Source organism: Palaemon carinicauda, chromosome 40, assembly GCF_036898095.1.
Source record: "Palaemon carinicauda isolate YSFRI2023 chromosome 40, ASM3689809v2, whole genome shotgun sequence".
Lineage (NCBI taxonomy): Eukaryota > Metazoa > Arthropoda > Malacostraca > Decapoda > Palaemonidae > Palaemon > Palaemon carinicauda.
Window position 1 is genome coordinate 43,685,164 of NC_090764.1, and position 17,345 is coordinate 43,702,508.

The 17,345-nt window shown below is 45.9% G+C and overlaps 1 protein-coding gene across 1 annotated transcript in view; it reads left to right on the top strand.

Moving 5' to 3' along the window:
- LOC137631741 (uncharacterized) overlaps nt 1-17,345 on the top strand; it is a 220,245-nt gene that overhangs the window by 199,653 nt on the left and 3,247 nt on the right. Inside the window, exon 11 of the mRNA XM_068363651.1 lies at nt 5,386-5,497. Coding sequence (XP_068219752.1) covers nt 5,386-5,497 — 112 coding nt within the window. The remainder of the gene's footprint in view (nt 1-5,385; nt 5,498-17,345) is intronic.

The following is a 17,345-nucleotide window of genomic DNA, read 5'->3' on the forward strand; positions in this document are numbered from 1 at the left end:
AAGCTCCCAAGCCCAGGGGAGAAGTAATGTCGTACGACTTATGGGTTCGAGAGGCCTTGATCAGCGAACAGACGTTCCCTCTATGGTATCAGGCGTATCTCACCAAGATCACCCCTACCATAAGGCGAGAGAGACGTTTTTCTCCTCGTCATCCGAAGGCTTTTCACATAAGAAACCGTGGAACAAGGTTTCGAGGCCCTTTAAGCGAAAGTCAGTCCTTTCAGGACAGGTCCAGCGTCCAGGTTTTAACTATTAAGACAGCTCTGACCCTATGCAGTCATTGGAAGACTGCTCGCCGCCTAAACAAAAGCGTAACACAGGCTCCGAGAGTCTTTTTGTAGGCAAGGTTTTGCAGTCACAGACGTTACCCTCGTCTCTTACCGCAACCATTCCCGTTGATCCTAAATGGGTTGTACGGCAAGACATGCAGAATAAGCTTGCCTCTCTTATGGAAGACTATTCTGCCGATAAGGTTCACGTTGATCCTAGCCGTTTATCTCATCGAGATCCTGGCCTTCAGCCGCCCAAACGAACCTTTGTGCGTCCTGTTGACGTTGGCGTAGCTAAGTCACGTCAGTCACGATATGTAGAGCCTCACTCGATGTGGTCACGTGTTGATTTTCAGCCGCATTTGGACGTTAGGCCGCTTCCTAATGCTCCTGTTGACGTTCAGGACGTTCGCCAACCAGCGGAGTTGACTTGTTTTGACGCTGAGCGTCAACTACCGCAGTCTAGAGTTGTTTTGACTGCTCAGACTAGGCAGTCAAAACAGTCTCGAGTGGACGCCGAGCGTCCTCCCGCACCTGTTGTTGTTGACAGTTCACAGACTGTTAAGCAGTTACATGACGTTGCGTCCTGGTCCGCTACTAATGCACCAGTGCGTGTGGACTCTGCTTGTAAAGCATTGCCACCACGGTAGGTCTCTCCCTTGCTTGAGACTCGGCTATTGTCGGACAAGGTTCCTTCAGATGAGGAAGTTGCTGTTCCCCCTCCTACTGATATTCCCTTGAGGACTCTGTCAGACGGAGAGGAGACTAAAGCTGCTTAGCCCTCTATGGACTTTAAATAAATCATGCTGATTTTTAAGGATCTTTGTCCGGATCTTTTTGTAACTGCTGCTCCTCGTTCGCCTAAACGTCAGAGTTTACACTAGGCCTAGCTACTTCGAAGCCGTTGTTTTATAAGCTAGTGCTCTCTCGCTCTTCTAAGAGAGCTTTACGTTTGCTAGGCTACTGGTTTATCACCAGGAGGAGTTTGGGGGAAACAGCCTTTGCTTTCCCTACTTTTAAGCTGGCTTATAGAGCGAGAGTCTGATATGACACGAGAGAAGTTCTCGGCTTGGGAGTTCCTGCCTCTGCCCAGATAGACTTCTCAAACCTCATAGACTCTCCCTGGCGCCTGGCCATGAGACGCTCCAAGATTTTATGGTCGACTTCAGAGCTATTTTCGAGCGTTTGAAGTTTTGCTGTACAATTATGTCATGCATAAACAAGGCTTTCAGGGATGGCTCCAATGATCTGACAGCCACGTTCTCTGCAGGAACAAGTCCCTCAGGGATGGCTCCAATGATCTGGCAGCCATGTTCACTGCAGGAGTACGTAAGAGGCAAGTGCGCTCAATGTGTTCATTGTCAAGACAAACTTCACGATGAAGTCTACCAGGCTGTCTTGACAGCATTTATAGAAGGCGACTGGATGGTCTCTCTCGACCTTCAGGAGGCATACTTCCACATTCCTATACACCCGGATTCCCAACCGTTTCTGAGGTTTGCTTACAGGAATGTGGGGGTACCAGTTTCGAGCCCTGTGCTTTGGCCTCAGTCCTGCTCCTCTCGTGTTTACGAGGCTCATGAGGAATGTGGCAAAATCCCTCCATCTATCGGGGATCCGAGCCTCCCTGTACTTGGACGACTGGCTTCTCAGAGCATCGTCCAGTCTTCGCTGTCTGCAGGATCTACATTGGACGTTGAGTCTGGCCAGGGAGTTGAGACTTTTGGTCAACCTAAAAGTCCCAACTGATCCCATCCCAGATTATTTTATATTTGGGGATGGAGATTCGCAGTCCAGTTTTTTTTCGGGCTTTTCCGTCTGCCACCGAATAGAACAAGCCCTGCTCGAAGTCCAACTAATGCTGAAAAGAAAACGTTTGTTCAGTCAGGAGTTGGAACAGTCTCGTAGGGACTCTCTCATCCCTGGAGCAGTTTGTCTCACTAGGGAGACTACACCTTCTGCCTCTCCGGTTCCATCTAGCCTCTCACTGGAATTAGGACAAGACGTTAGAGACGGTATCATTCCCAGTCTCCGAACCAGTAAAGGCATGCCTGAAATGGTGGGACAGCAATATCAGTCTGAGAGAGGGACTATCCCTAGCAGTCAAGAACCCAAACCACGTGTTGTTCTCAGACGCGTCGGATTTGGGTTGGGGTGCGACCCTGGACGGTCGGGAATGCTCGGGTCTGTGGACCTCAAGTCAGAAGAGCATGCACATCAACGGCAAGGAGCTATTAGCAGTCCACTTGGCCTTGATGATATTCGAAAGCTTCTTCGAAACTAAGTGGTAGAGGTCAACTCAGACAACACCACAACTTTGGCGTACATCTCCAAGCAAGGAGGCACACACTCCTTCACGCTGCTCGAGATCGCAAGGGACCTTCTCTTATGGTCAAGAAATCGAGGCATCTTCCTGTTGACGAGATTCATCCAGGGGGACTTGAACGTCTTGGCAGACTGTCTCAGTCGGAGGGGTCAGGTGATACCCACGGAATGGACCCTCCTCAAGGACGTGGGCAAGAGTCTTTGGGCTACTTGGGGTCAACCCACCATAGACCTCTTTGCCTCCTCGTTGACCAAAAGGTTACCAATCTATTGCTCTCCAGTCCTAGATACAGAAGCAATCCACATAGACGCGTTTCTACTGGATTGGTCTCTTCTGGACTTATATGCATTCCCACCATTCAAGATAGTCAACAAGGTACTGCAGAAGTTCGCCTCTCACGAAGGGACAAGGTTGACGTTGGTTGCTACCCTCTGGCCCGCGAGAGAGTGGTTCACCGAGGTACTTCAATGGCTGGTAGACTTTCCAAGAAGTCTTCCTCTAAGGGTATATCTGTTACGTCAGCCCCACGTAAAGAATGTCCATCAAAGCCTCCCCGCTCTTCGTATGACTTCCTTCAGACTATCGAAAGACTCTCAAGAGCTCGAGGCTTTTCGAAGGAGGCAGCCAGTGCGATTGCAAGAGCGAGGAGAGCTTCTACCATTAGAGTATACCAGTCGAAGTGGGAAGTCTTTTGAGACTGGTGCAAGTCAGCATCTGTGTCCTCGTCCAGTACCTCTGTAGCCCAAATCGCAGATTTTCTTTTACATCTGAGAAAGGTTCGCTCCCTTTCAGCTCCCAGATTAAGGGCTACAGGAGCATGTTGGCTTCGGTCTTTCGACATAGAGGCTTAGATCTTTCCAACAATAAAGATCTCCAAGATCTCCTTAAGTCTTTCGAGACCTCTAAGGAACGTCGTTTGGCAACTCCTGGATGGAACTTAGACGTGGTCATAAGGTTCCTCATGTCAGACAGGTTTGAGCCATTACATTCAGCCTCCCTGAAGGATCTCACCCTCAAGACACTTTTCCTAGTGTGCTTGGCTTCGGCTAAAAGGGTCAGTGAACTTCATGCCTTCAGTAAGAACATCGGTTTTTTCTACAGAAAAAGCCACTTGTTTACTTCAACTTGGTTTCCTGGCCAAAAAATGAACTGCCTTCTCGTCCTTGGCCTAAATCTTTTGATATTCCTTGCTTATCAGAGATCGTAGGCAACGAACTGGAAAGAGTATTATGTCCTGTTAGAGCTCTTAAGTTCTATTTAGCTCGTACTAAGTCATTACGAGGTAAATCTGAGGCATTATGGTGCTCAGTTAAGAAACCATCATTGCCTATGTCAAAGAATGCTTTGTCATATTTTATCAGATTTTTTAATACGAGAAGCTCATTCTCACTTGAATGAGAAAGACCGATGTTTGCTTAAGGTTAAGACGCACGAAGTTAGAGCTATAGCAACCTCCGTGGCCTTCAAGCAAAATAAATCTCTGCAAAGTATTATGGACGCGACTTTTTGGAGAAACAAGTCAGTGTTCGCGTCATTTTACTTAAAAGATGTCCAGACACTTTACGAGGACTGCTACACACTGTGTCCATTCGTTGCAGCGAGTGCAGTAGTGGGTGAGGGTTCTACCACTACATTACCCTAATTCCAATATCCTTTTTAATCTGTCTCTTGAAATGTTTTTTAATATTGTTTTTTGGGCTGTACGGAAGGCTAAGAAGCCTTTCGCATCCTTGTTGATTTGGCGGGTGGTCAAAGTCATTTCTTGAGAGCGCCCAGATTAGGGGTTTGATGAGGTCCTGTTAGTATGGGTTGCAACCCTTTATACTTCAGCTCCTGGGAGTCTTTCAGCATCCTAAGAGGATCGCTGGGCTTCGTGAGGAAGACAGACTTACAAGGCAGAGTAATCGTCTAAGTCAACTTCCTTACCAGGTACCTATATATTTTGGTTTTGTTATATTGATAACTGTCAAAAACTCTTAGCTTATACCCTGTAAACTTAATTAACTCTGGTCTCTACCCACCGCCTTGGGTGTGAATCAGCTATTATATATTCACCGGCTAAGTTAAATATTTAAAAATGATATTTTAATTATAAAATAAATTTTTGAATATACTTACCCGGTGAATATATAAATTAAAGGCCCTCCCTTCCTCCCCAATAGAGACGCAGCGGGACGAGAAGAATTGAAGGGTTTGTTTACATGCAAGAGTGGTATCTGGCCGATAGTTGGCGCTGGTGGGCACACCCGCAACCTTCATAGCGATCGCTCGCGAGTTTTTTGAGTGTGTTTTCTGTCGAGCCGCTGAGTAGCAGCTATTATATATTCACCGGGTAAGTATATTCAAAAATTTATTTTATAATTAAAATATCATATTTCAAGGATTTAGTTTTAATTTTCTGATTACTACTTTCCCACCACTGAAATAGTGTGGTATTCAGCAATGAATCCTATTGTACTGTAACTTAATTAAAACAAACAGAATTTCAATAATAAAGTCTAGGTTGCATCATGTCACTCCCTCCTCCCCATATCAAGTGGTTTTGTGTCTACTTAGAGATGTATGTCATCTTTGATATTGTGAAAATAAAGAGGTAGTGTTATTTCCTGAACCACTTTGCTCCTACCTGATGATTTCAGTAGAGGAGGGTTTAGGGTATTGATAGAAAAATAAATTATTTTTGTTTGTAAACAAAAAAAGCTCACACTTCCGAGATATAAGCAATGTCACCTAGAGGTATCAAAATACTAAATTTTATTATTAAAATTCTGATTTTGTTATATTTTTCAGATCATCTTATTGCCCTGGATGAGGAAGGTAAACCGGTGAAGATTTCCAAAAATCCATCCATGGAAAGATTTACCAAAATGATTGATTTAGATATACCGGAAAGCTACACCAGGTATGAATATGTACTAATTATTCATTGAGTTCCATATTACAAATCATGTCCAGTTTCAGATTATTACTTGAAGTGCCATTGTTTTTTTATAGTAAGGACAGCATCTGTCTCTATTGAAAAGTCAAATTATTTATCAATATTGGATGGGTTTCTATAAATTACAAAGATATAAATTATGCTATTTTGCCTAGTCAGACAAGAAATCGAGTAGAATTGTTGGTTACGAAGAAAAACTAGGTACTTGAAGATGGATAAGAACAAATGAAGTTCTATTTGGATCTACGAATTAATGTTCAGATGCTGGGCATGCAGTCTCCCATGGTGACAAACTTCAGTCATTTTAGAAGACTAGAATCACAAGAACCACCAAATCACCAGGGGCATACAGAAGAGGCTACAAACTATGTCAAAGGAAACAGCAGGGCATTTTAGAGCAAAGATTATCAAATCCCTCTCTCAAAATTTTAAAATTATCCTTCCTAACTTGGAACTTACAGTAGTATAAGAATGGAGGAAACCTATTTAAACTTCTTTCAATAAAGGATGCTTAAAGTCCACTTAATTATCAGGAGAGCTCCTCTACAATTGTTTACTTTTGAGGAGTAATATTTGGTTTCTCCAAACACTTTTATGAATTGTGGAAGTCATGGGAGGCTTTTCGTGGAATTTTTTGTTAATATTTTGAATAAGAAGTTGCTGGCAATTTTTTTGCATAGAAGATGGATGTGGGGAAGCTTCAATCTAGGTTGAGGACTGACTTCCAACTATCAGATTGGATGAGAAGTTAATAGGTATGTGGTTTTTTTAAGGCAACAGCCACCCATTGAGATATTGTAATTAGAGAGCTGTAAGATCTTTCAAAGACTGGTCAGATAGTTTGATATTGGATCTTTACCTAGTTACAGCTCTCTCTATACTTACACATTCACTAAACATACACCTTACTCTTATTCAAGTGGAAAATTATTATGTTTTTTCAGTGACTATTTGTCCATAATAATGGGTTAGAGTTTTATCAAATGATGTGTTGGGCAGACTTGATAGATGGGTGAAGGATAACTAATGATTTATCAAGAGGTTGCCTTTTCCTTAATTTTATTCTTTTTCAAAACATATTGTTTTAATTTTATTTTTCTTCCATAGATTATTTCTTATTTCAGTTTCCTTTTTTTACACTGAGAACCATTTCCCTATCTGAATCTTGGGGCTGTTATCATTCTTCTTATGCAACAATTCTTGTATCTTGACTTGCAATAGTTTAAATAATTATTGCCCATTTTTTTAAACAAACTGCATTGAGATAAGCAGTGGTTAGTTTTGGTCTGTTTGATTAGGTGTATCTATTTATACCAAATATGACATGGGGCAACCCCCTAAAAACACCATCTCACATCAATTGAAGGTAAGGGATATCCAGGTTGCTTAGGACCACACACAAACAAACCAAGATAAGTACTAATCTATCAATTCTTTTGTTATCTAACTTATTCAATGCAATAGGATTGTTCCTCTTCAATTTGTTATTTTCATTTAAATGTCATTGACACTTAGAAATCACAGTGGGGTAATTAATTATAGGAAATTTTAAGTAATTTTTATTTTACCTAGCCATACTTACAACAAAATTCCTTCTTAGGAGATCTGGATATCTTTTTCAGTCATGACCAGAAAAAAGCTGATATGCCCCCCCAACTTTCCTAAGCATCATGCATCTGGCAGTTCTCAGCATGCCCCATGTCAGGTCATAGTAGGGTAGAGATTACCATTACAATTCCCATTGACATAAAGCTCAACACCCACCTACGGAACCCTGCGGGGATGGCTGGGCAGGACGTAACTCAAAGGAAGTTCATCGTAAGTATAGCTAGGAAAAATCGAAATTACTTAAAATTTGCTATTCGTTCCGAAGCAATATACTTACTCCTAACTTCCTTCTTAGGAGACTCATCGTTAGGAGGCGGGAACAAGGGATCTATGTGGCAAAAAGGAAGGGAGGTGCACTGAGGAGGCCATTCAGATAATGAAGATAACAACAACTCAACAAGGAAAACACTCTCAGGGTTGAAGACAAGGCTAAATCACACTCGCCAAGACTGTTCGATGCTTCGTCCTGTACTCCATAGGAAAATGCTTGTGAAGCCAGGAGAGTGGAAGGGAAAGGACACGATACCACTCTACCATTCAATATGGAGTACATGGTTCTGCTTAGTTAGATCTGCTGCTGTACAATCACGATTTAAACGCATCAATGGACCTAACTGAACAGTCTCTTAGACATTGTCACATAAAGTTGGACTGCACCTTCCACACCCCTGCCCTTCAGACTTGACTGACTGCCATATCATTGGAGTACTATGGAGAAGTCCCGATCGTCCTGACCTTGTGGGGCTTCTTAGACTTGGAGGGGCATCTTCTGCCTACCTGTAGGCTCTCCTGATTGTTTCCCTTAACCAAAATGAGACGGTATTCCTCGACACCAACTTCTCCACTGTATCAGTGGATACAAAGAGGCTCTTGATGGCAGGTCACAGTGTCACCGTCCTAACCTGATACTCCCTTATGGCTCGGACAGGGCACAGGAGAAGGTCCTCATCGTTTCCGGACCATGGAATGACAAGGACTGAAAACTTCTCGAACATGAGGCTTTTTACTGCAAGGTTCTGGGTTTTCACCACGAAGCTGGATACAAACCGGAACAGTAGCTCCTTTCACCCTCTAGTGTGGCACACTTTGTAGGACAGTCTAAGGCTAGGAGAAAGACTGTCTTCAACATCAGAACTCTGTCCACGACATCACTGAAGGGCTCGTAAGGGTTGTTCCTTGGGGGGACACATCTCGAAACTCTTCAGGAGCCTAGCCATCTCCTTTGAGGCCCCCAGGTTCAATCCCTTGAGCAAGAACACTTAGCCCAGTGTTGCTCGGTACCCGTTCACCGCCGGAATCGAGAGGCCTTCATCCCCCTCCTAAACATTACCCATTTGCCTAGTAGATGGCTGCAACGAACTCCTCAGGGAGGCAATAATCTGCGTGGTTGCCCTCCTGGGAAAGACTTCCCGACTCAGGGGATTCTGGATAACCTCCACCCATGAAGGGAAAGGCTTTGCAAAGCCGATGTGGAACCTTCTGAAGTGGGTGTGCCTCAGGACAACTTCTCTTAACAGGAGGGGTCATGGTTCTTGTACCTCAACTCTCTTAGGTCCAGGAATCATTCCTTATCTGGCCACCATGGCTTGTCTGGCTACCATGAAGCTATCAATGTGAGACTTGTACCCTTTGCTCCCCTGAGTCTATTTAGGACTTGTCACAGCAGACTGAAGGGAGGGAAGGCGTGCACAACCATACCGTCCTACAGATGCTGTAAGTCATCCTCCATGACTGTTGCTGGATCTGGGACCTTTGAACAGAGCACTGGGAACTTCGCATTGAGTCATGTTATAAAGAAATCCAGGGAGGGGGAACCACACATGGATATCAGTTGACTTGCTACTGCCGAGTGAAGGGAACACTCCGTGCCTAACACCCAGCCCCTGCTCTGTCGAGTCTGTCCGGACATTGCTTGATCCTGCCCTGAGGCACCAACTTCTCCATGGACACCAGATGCCCCACTAGGTGCTACCAGTCCACGAGGGACACTAATGAACACCCTCTACGCTGTGGGCAACCCGACGCAGAGGGTCCAAAACGGGGGACATTCTTTCCCCTCTTGACCTGGAAGAACTTCCTGCTGGGTGTAATGGGACAAGAAATATGCATCCTTCAGGTCCAGGGACAACGGTTGACGGTGGGTCACAGGCAGTTGGAGTAGGGAGCAAAGGTGACCCTGGAGGAGGGCCGTATGGCTCATAACCACCCTCTCGACAACGGTCAGGTGGGCAGATGTGCCAACTGAGGCAGGTGAAAAGGCCTGGTGCAATGGTTGCCCTCAAAGTCCAGGGCCACTACTTCATCTAGAGGAGGAGGTGACAAAGGCACTGGAATTGAGAGTGGCTCCGTCCCACTCCCGAAGGAGGGTAAGGTAGCGACTCTGTCCCCCTCCCAGAGGAGGGAAGGTAGCGGCTCATAATGTAGGCTCTGCTGCCCAACCAATAAAATAGTAGGGAGTGCTCCGGCCTTACAAAGGGTCCGTCCAGATTGGAGAAGCTTGAGATGTGTCCTATGACCTGAGCAACCTCAGGGGCAACAGGACTTCTTGCAAGTTCCCAACCAATTCTCCACTGCTGAGGAACTCTTCAAGGCGGGGGAAGACACAGAGTCGGCCTAGCCATTGCGCCGTCGGATCAAAGCGATGATTCTGCAGAAGACGGAAGACTTGTCTGGTGAAGCCTGACCATTTGACATGGAGTCCGGCGGAAATGAGGCACTCCCCGGTGTAGCCCTTGGGACGGGGCGGGGGAGTCAGAGCGAAGCTCACCATAGCGGGCAGAGCTGAGGCGGCGAGAGCCATGTTGCAAGTATCTGGGCGGTTCACTTTGCCAGGCCCCGGTAGTCACAAGAGTAGCGGCAGAGCCCGCTGAAGTGGGCAAAGCCAAGGCGGCAGGAGCCTTGTTGTAGGTAGCGGCTCTAACTCCTCGATCGCATCGTAGTGGGCAAAGCTGGGGGGGGGGGGTAAGTCAGAGAAAAGGTCACCATAGCGGGCAGAGCTGAGGCGGCGAGAGCCATGTTGCATGTATCTGGGAGCTTCACTTCGCCAGGCCCTGGCAGTCACAAGAGTAGCAGCAGAGCCCGCCAAAGTGGGCAAAGCCAAGGCGGCAGGAGCCTTGTCATAGGTAGCGGCTCTAACTCCTCAAGCCCATCGTAGCGGGCAAAGCTGAAGCAGCAGGGTCCGTGTTGCTTCTGCTGGGCTCAGGCAGACGGGGGTGTGTGTGTGTGTGTGTGTGTGTGTGTGTGTGTGTGCCTATGGGCAGGATGAGGCCCCCATGGTTGCACCGACATCTCCCAGTACAACAAGTGGGATCCCTGTTCCTCTGCAAACGATGATCTCTCTGAGGGCAGCCAGAACGGTTGCCACGGGGGGACCTGAAGGGCACACGGCAGTGCCTGACCAAGTACCTAGTGCTAGTCCGAGGAATTCGGGATGTTCCCGCGAAGCTAATAAGGCCTGGGGATGGCTGAGGCAGGCACGTGGTCCATTGACGACTCAGATGTCTGTGACGGTGACAGGCCAAACGATACACACGAGGCCCACAAAACGTTAAGGTTGCAGCAATCCCTCAGGTATCATGTGCTTGAGGGTGGGTCCCTAGCAACGTTTCCATGAGTTGTATCATGTGCTCTAGGAGGGTCCCTAGCAACACTTCCCCTTAGGATATATCATGTGCTTTAGGAGGCTCCATAGCGACACTTTCCCTTAGGATATATCATGTGCTCAAGGGGGAAGTCCCTAGCAACGCTTCCCCTGAGGATGTATCATGTTTCCGAAGGGGTCCCTAGCAAGGCTTCCCCTAAGAATATATAAATTCTAATAGTTTCTCTTAAGGTTTCTAAATACTTTCTTTCGGATCGGCCAGATCTCATTAAGAAAAATGGTGTAATATGTCAAAGATAATTGTTCTATCAGAAAGCTCTCACTGCTTTACGGGTTCTTCTCGGGAGCGTCTTCTACCCGGATGGGGTGGGCGCTGGTCGCCGGTTAGGAAGGAGGAATCTACTTGAGGAGCCCGTCACGATCTGGAAATGCTGGTCCGAGGACTCGAGTGAAGGCATTGGAGATGTCCATACTCGAGGTGGGTCCTCCACCGGTCTTCACGCTTCTCCTCGATTGGTGGGGGGGGGGGGGGGGAAGGGTCTCTTCCATCGAGGTGAAAAGTCCTTCTCTACGAAGAAAAGCAGGATGCCTGTCCCTCTGGAAATGATGATGTCTTGGAGGGTGGTCAGAGCGACTGCACATTCCTCTTGGGGGACCTGAAGGGTGCACGTCGTTGCCCCGACCAAGTGACTAGTGCCAGTCCGAGGAAATCAAGATGTTACTGCAAAGCGAAGGAGACGCTGTGGGGGGTGGGGGTGGAAGCTACCATGTGGTCCAGCAATGACTCGGATGTGTGAGGCAATTCCCTCTTCCTGGGAGGGCGGCACAGACCGCAGGTTCCAATATCGGGGGAAAACTGTGGGGGAAACTGCAGTGCGGCTGATCCTCCACAGGATCGTCTCCTCCCCCAGGGGGATAGAGAGAGGCACCGGACTATGACAGGGGATGCCACTCTGAAGACCCCCCTCGTTATCTGGAGAGCGGTGCCCACCGGTGTGGTACCTGGGCCGGGGGGAGCTGTAGGTCGAAGAGGTAGCAGGCCAAGACGAGGCAGGTGGAGCAGAGCGGAAGGTGGCCAGACATCTCTCTACAGTAGAAACTACTACAGTACTTCAAAAACTCCACATGGTCCCTCAAAGAGGAGCCCGAGATGGCTGGAGTACCCACATGTCTCAGCAAGGCCATCACCAAGAAGGCTTAACTACTCACGTTGTCCAGTGAGGTATCGTGTGAGACGACTGGCGCATCCATGTGATCCAGCAAGGGAGCTGGAGCAGTCACGAGGCCAACTGCTGACACTGACATTAGTGAGGAGGGGCCGGACAGAGGCTGTGAGGGGTGCCAGACTACGGTGGGTGAAGCTGCTTTGAAGAGCTCGTCATGACCTGGAAAAGCTGGTGGGCACCCGAGGGCATCGGAGATGTTCAAGCGTGAGACAGGTCATCTGTCTGTGGGGAGGTATCAGCTCCATCCCACTTCTACTTGACGACCTGAGCAGTTCTGTCCCATAGCAGGAACCACTTTGGCCAAAGCTAATAGTGCCTTCCGCAGCAAGTCCTCCTGCATCGTAACATTTGGAATGATTGGTACAGGGACAAAATGGACACCGATCTCAGTAATGGGCTGAAACTCAGCATTAAGTCACCTTGGTTTCCCACTCTGGGTGGGGACAGGGGAAGATTCGGAGAACTTGGAGGAACAACTTCTCTTGAAAGAAGAACTGTCCTTTGTTCTTTCCTCTCCCTTCCATGTGACTATAAAAAGGCCACACACATACGACTAAGTCCCTGGAAAACGAAGTTGCTGATGTTCAGCCACTACGACCAAAGAACATACCAGTACCCAAGAAAGGAAAACAAAATGAAAACGTAACACAAAAGAAAAAGGTGGGACAAAGGTCAACGACCAGAACTGTAATGAGGATCTCTACCCTAGTATGACCTGACCTAGGCTTGCTGGGAGCTACCAGATGTGTGTTTAGGGTAGTTGGGGATGCGTATCAGATTTTTTCTGGTCGTGACTGAAAAGATATCCAGATCTCCTAGGAAGGAAGTTCAGAGTAAGTATATTTCATTGGAATAACTATTCTGAAATCAGCAAAACAAACTGATGTACTTTGATCTGTACAAAACAAATTTGAATTCTATTTCCATCTAACTTATTTATTGCTTCTTAGCATTATTATCATTAATATTGGTATTATTATTCTTGATGAGTGTACATTCTTAGTGAGAAATTATTACTATTCTCCATTCAGTTTAGTGTGATATTAACAATTTTTATTCAATTACCAGTGATACGGGAAGATCACAGTGGATTTGGTTAGATATAGTAATTTATAGTGTTCCATCTAATATGTTTAATGATAATACTGGGTTCTTTGTGGCTAGTTGCCAGGTCATAGAACAATTATTGGTTTGCAGTTAATGAACACTTACTTTCAGATTACTAGTATTTGTTATAGAAAATCAATTAGTTTTGATGAAGTAATAACTTATTTTGGGAGGTGCTGTGTGCACTGCAAAAATTTTCTAGTGAAAGGACCTGTTTGTTTTGGTACAGTATTTTGAAACAGATCACTTTCTGAAGATGTGGATCTCTGGAAGTACTGTATAATTTTAGAGCTAAGACATAGAGCAGAACCCATCTTTAAAGAGGCTTTTCATTTTTGGCTAGAAAAAGGAGACCCAGAGTCATGATTTAAGGATGACCTGGAATTATTATAATGAACTCTCTGTCCCTCCAAAGGCCTGCCATTTCAAGGACTCTTACTCTTGAAGCTAAAGCTCTTAGAAATATAGCTTTTTGTAACACTTCTTCAAGAGAAGTGGTGGAATTACCCAACCCAGCCAAAATCTCAAGAATCCTATCAAAAAACCAAGATACCATGCAAGGCAGGGGATGGTCTTTGCAAAGCAAAAGACTGGGTGATCTTATGAAACATGTCCTGTCGAGATCTACGTCAAAGGCACACTTGATAGGTTCTATTAAAACCGGTTAATATAGAAAAATTTGAGTAATTTGTATTTTACTTTGTTATACTTACGATGAACTTCCTTCTAAGGAGATATTGGTCTCAACCTGGGTAACGACCAGAAAATTTCATTAGACCTCACTAGTTTCCCTAAACATCATACATCTGACAGGATTCAGAATGCCCTACCATCCCCCCAGGTCAGGTCGGACAAAGGTATCCTTCCTCAGTACAGCTTCCATGATAAAATGAATCTCGATGGGACGTATGAGCGAGAAGTAAGTCGAAGGAGGTTCGTCTTTAGTATAGCTAGGAAAAATACAAAATACCGTATTTCCCATGTGATAAGATGCTACAAGTGGTAAGACGCACCCTTAAATTAGCAAGGCAGTTTTAGAAAAAAAAAATGAGGATTTTAAAAACTTCTTAGCAGAAATCAATGTTCAGTGACTCTAGCATGATTATTGTCTGGCACTGTAACTTTTCTTATTTTAGGTGTATTATGAAATGTTCAAGTTAATATTTATTAGCTATATGCGATTATCCCAATTCTATTACATATTCTTATAAGAAACAACTAAACCAGTCATAGTTTCCACCAAAACTACATGTTTACTCATAGTGCTTGGTGTTTCAAGTGTTGTTTACATGATGAAAGCAGTGTTGCCAAAGATTCTTTATAAAATTTAGGTAAAGATGTAAAATTCTAGTGATAGTTCCAAAATTCCTTATATACCATATGAATTTTCACACAAAATGTACCAGAAAACTTACTGAAAATCCGACCTGGCTAACGCGTGACCTACCTTGGGCATTGCCCTCGGGGCACGTTTTCCCCCGCGGGACCTACCGCTAGAAAATGGGAGTAGGGTAAACTACACAAAACTCTGGTCGTTTGAGAGGAGGTTCCAGCAACTCCTAAGAAAGTGTTTTGAGGTAAGTCTCTGTGTTGGAACAAATGTAGTTATGGATTATAGAAATCTATAAATTCTTTTCGGTGGAATACTTTCCCTACTGTTTATGTGATTCTGGGTCTAGTTACTTTTCTGCTAACTTGGTAATACTGCACTCAACTACCAGAAGTTTTTTCCAAGGATGTATTCATCAACTGTCTGTTTGTATTATTTTAGAACTCAGGCAACAAAGTCATTATCAATAAATTGCTTTATTACAAAATATCAACAAAATATGAGGAAATAGATATATACTGAATAAACAACTCATATGTCATAGTGTCGTCTGCTACGAGACCACTAGTTGGCATGTTTACTTGTGGAAGGGTAGCGAGTCATCAGCTGATTACCAAAATAAACAAATAAAGTGCAATATAAAAATGAATGAATTTATATTATATGAATGATAATTGTAGGGTCATATTCTATCTCTCGTGAGTTTGAGTGCTTGTAAGTCAATAGTTTGGCGTTTGAGGTGTGTCAAACTCCCCTATACAACTTTTTCTTAGTGTTAAGACGCAGGGTGATTTTGGGGGGCATTTTTCAGGAAAAAAGGTGCGTCTTATGACACGGGAAGTATGGTAGTTAAAATTTTTTTTCATGTAATATACTTATTCCAAAATTTGCGCTTAGGAGAGAAAGGGAAGTAGGTGGCAATAGGGGAAATGACCTAAGGAGGTAAAACAGAAAATGAACATACTACAATCTAATAAGTAAAACCTCAACCCAACAGGTTTGAAGCTAAGGTTGCATCACACTCAACAAGACTGTCCGATGCTTCGTCAGGTACTCCGTAGTAAGGGGCCTGAAGCGGGGAGAGGGGATAGGGAATAGGGCACTAAGATTCAGCACAGAGTACGAAGGTTCCGGTCATGGTTAGATGCGCTGCTGTTCAGTCTCGAAGGAGCCGATTTTGAATACATCAAGGCCCCTAACCGTACAGTCCAACAGACAGTGTGCCATTAACGTGCCTTCAGCACCTGACCGACGGCTATTGTTCATGAAGAACGCCAGGGAAGTCCTGATGCCCCCGATCTCGTGGGACTTCATAGACTGGGGGGGGGGGACACTGCCTGCTGCACCATAGGCTCTCTTGGCCGTCTCCCTTAGCCAGAAGGATACGGTATTCCTTGACACCGGCTTCTTCCCATTGCCAGTGGAGACGAACAGGCTCTTGATGGCAGGCCGTAGTCTCGCTGTTCTAGCCAGATACTTTCTTATAACTAGGACAGGACAGGACACAGAAGGTTTTTCTCATCCTTTGACTTGGGAAGGGAGGGGACCAAAAATTCCTGGAACATGGGATCTGCTACTGTGGGGTTCTGGGTTTTTGCTACCAAGGAGGGAACACAATCTTCAGAGTTAGGTCCCTGTCCAGGACGTCATTGAGTGCCTCGAAACAAATCCCTTCAGGAATTCTAACTCGTGTGAAGTCCCACTCTGTGGCACGCAGGGGCTGGGGTGGGGACATGACTGCTCGAAGCTCTTCAGGAGCATGGTCAACTGCCTCGAGGCCCCTAGGTTTAGGCCCTTGAGAGAAAACACTTGGCAGCTACTTGAGAAATGGATGCCTTGATAGGTTAATGTATTTCTACTGACATTACCTCCCAAACATTGCCCAGTTTGCTTGGTAAGCGGCTGTCGATGAAGCCCTCAGGTAGCCTGTCATCTGTGCGGATGCCCTTCGGGAGAAACTTTCCCGAACCAGGAAATGCTGGATAACCTCCAATCGTGAAGGGAGAGGTTTTGCTGCCCATTGTGGAACCTCCTAAATTGGGGCTGCCTTAGGAGATTTCTGAACATAAGGGGCCAAGGTTTCTCTATTGCCAACTCCAACAGGTCTGGGAACCACTCTCTGTCCGGCCACCAAGGTGAGTTTCACTCCTCTTGCCTCCCACAGCCTATTCAGGAATTGACGTAGCAGGCCGAAGGTGGGAAAGGCGTAGGCGTAGGTGCTGGAATGCATGCTCCATGACTGCTGCTGAGTCTGGCACTGGAGAACAGAACATGGGGAGTTTTGCGTTGAGCCTCTTCATGAAAATGTCCAATGAGGGAGAGCCTGACATGTTTATTAGGCAATTTGGTACGTCCAGGTACAAACCACTCTGTGCCTAGAACCTGGCCTCTTCTGCTGAGGCCGTCCGCCAATACATAACTTTTCCTTGGGATAAACCAAGCTGTCAGCAACATCACTCTGTCTGCGGCCAATCACAGGATTTCTTCAGTCGGACTGCTCAATGTCCGAGACTTGAGTCCCCCTTGCTTCTTGACGTACGCCACCACCTTGCCATTGTCGCACACAAGAGCTATCGCTCTCCCTGCTACCAGATCTTCATTGGACTGGAGAGCTCTGTGGACTGCTCGAACTTCCAGCTTGTTGATGTGGAGAATCTTCTCTTTAGGAGTCCAGATGCCCGACCGGGACTCCTTGAGCAGATGTGGCCCCCATCCCTCCTTGGATGCCACCGTGAACAGAAGGAGATCCAGAGGGTGATTCCGCAATGAGACACCATTCAATGTTTTGGACTGGTCCGTCCACCACAGGAGTAAACTTGCTGGTTGAGCCCGATGACGGATGCCTCGATTTGGTCTTCAGGTTGTGGGATCTGTCGGAGCTTGAGCCTGCCCTGCGGCACCAACTTCTCCAGGGACACCAGGTGCCTGACAAGCCTCTTG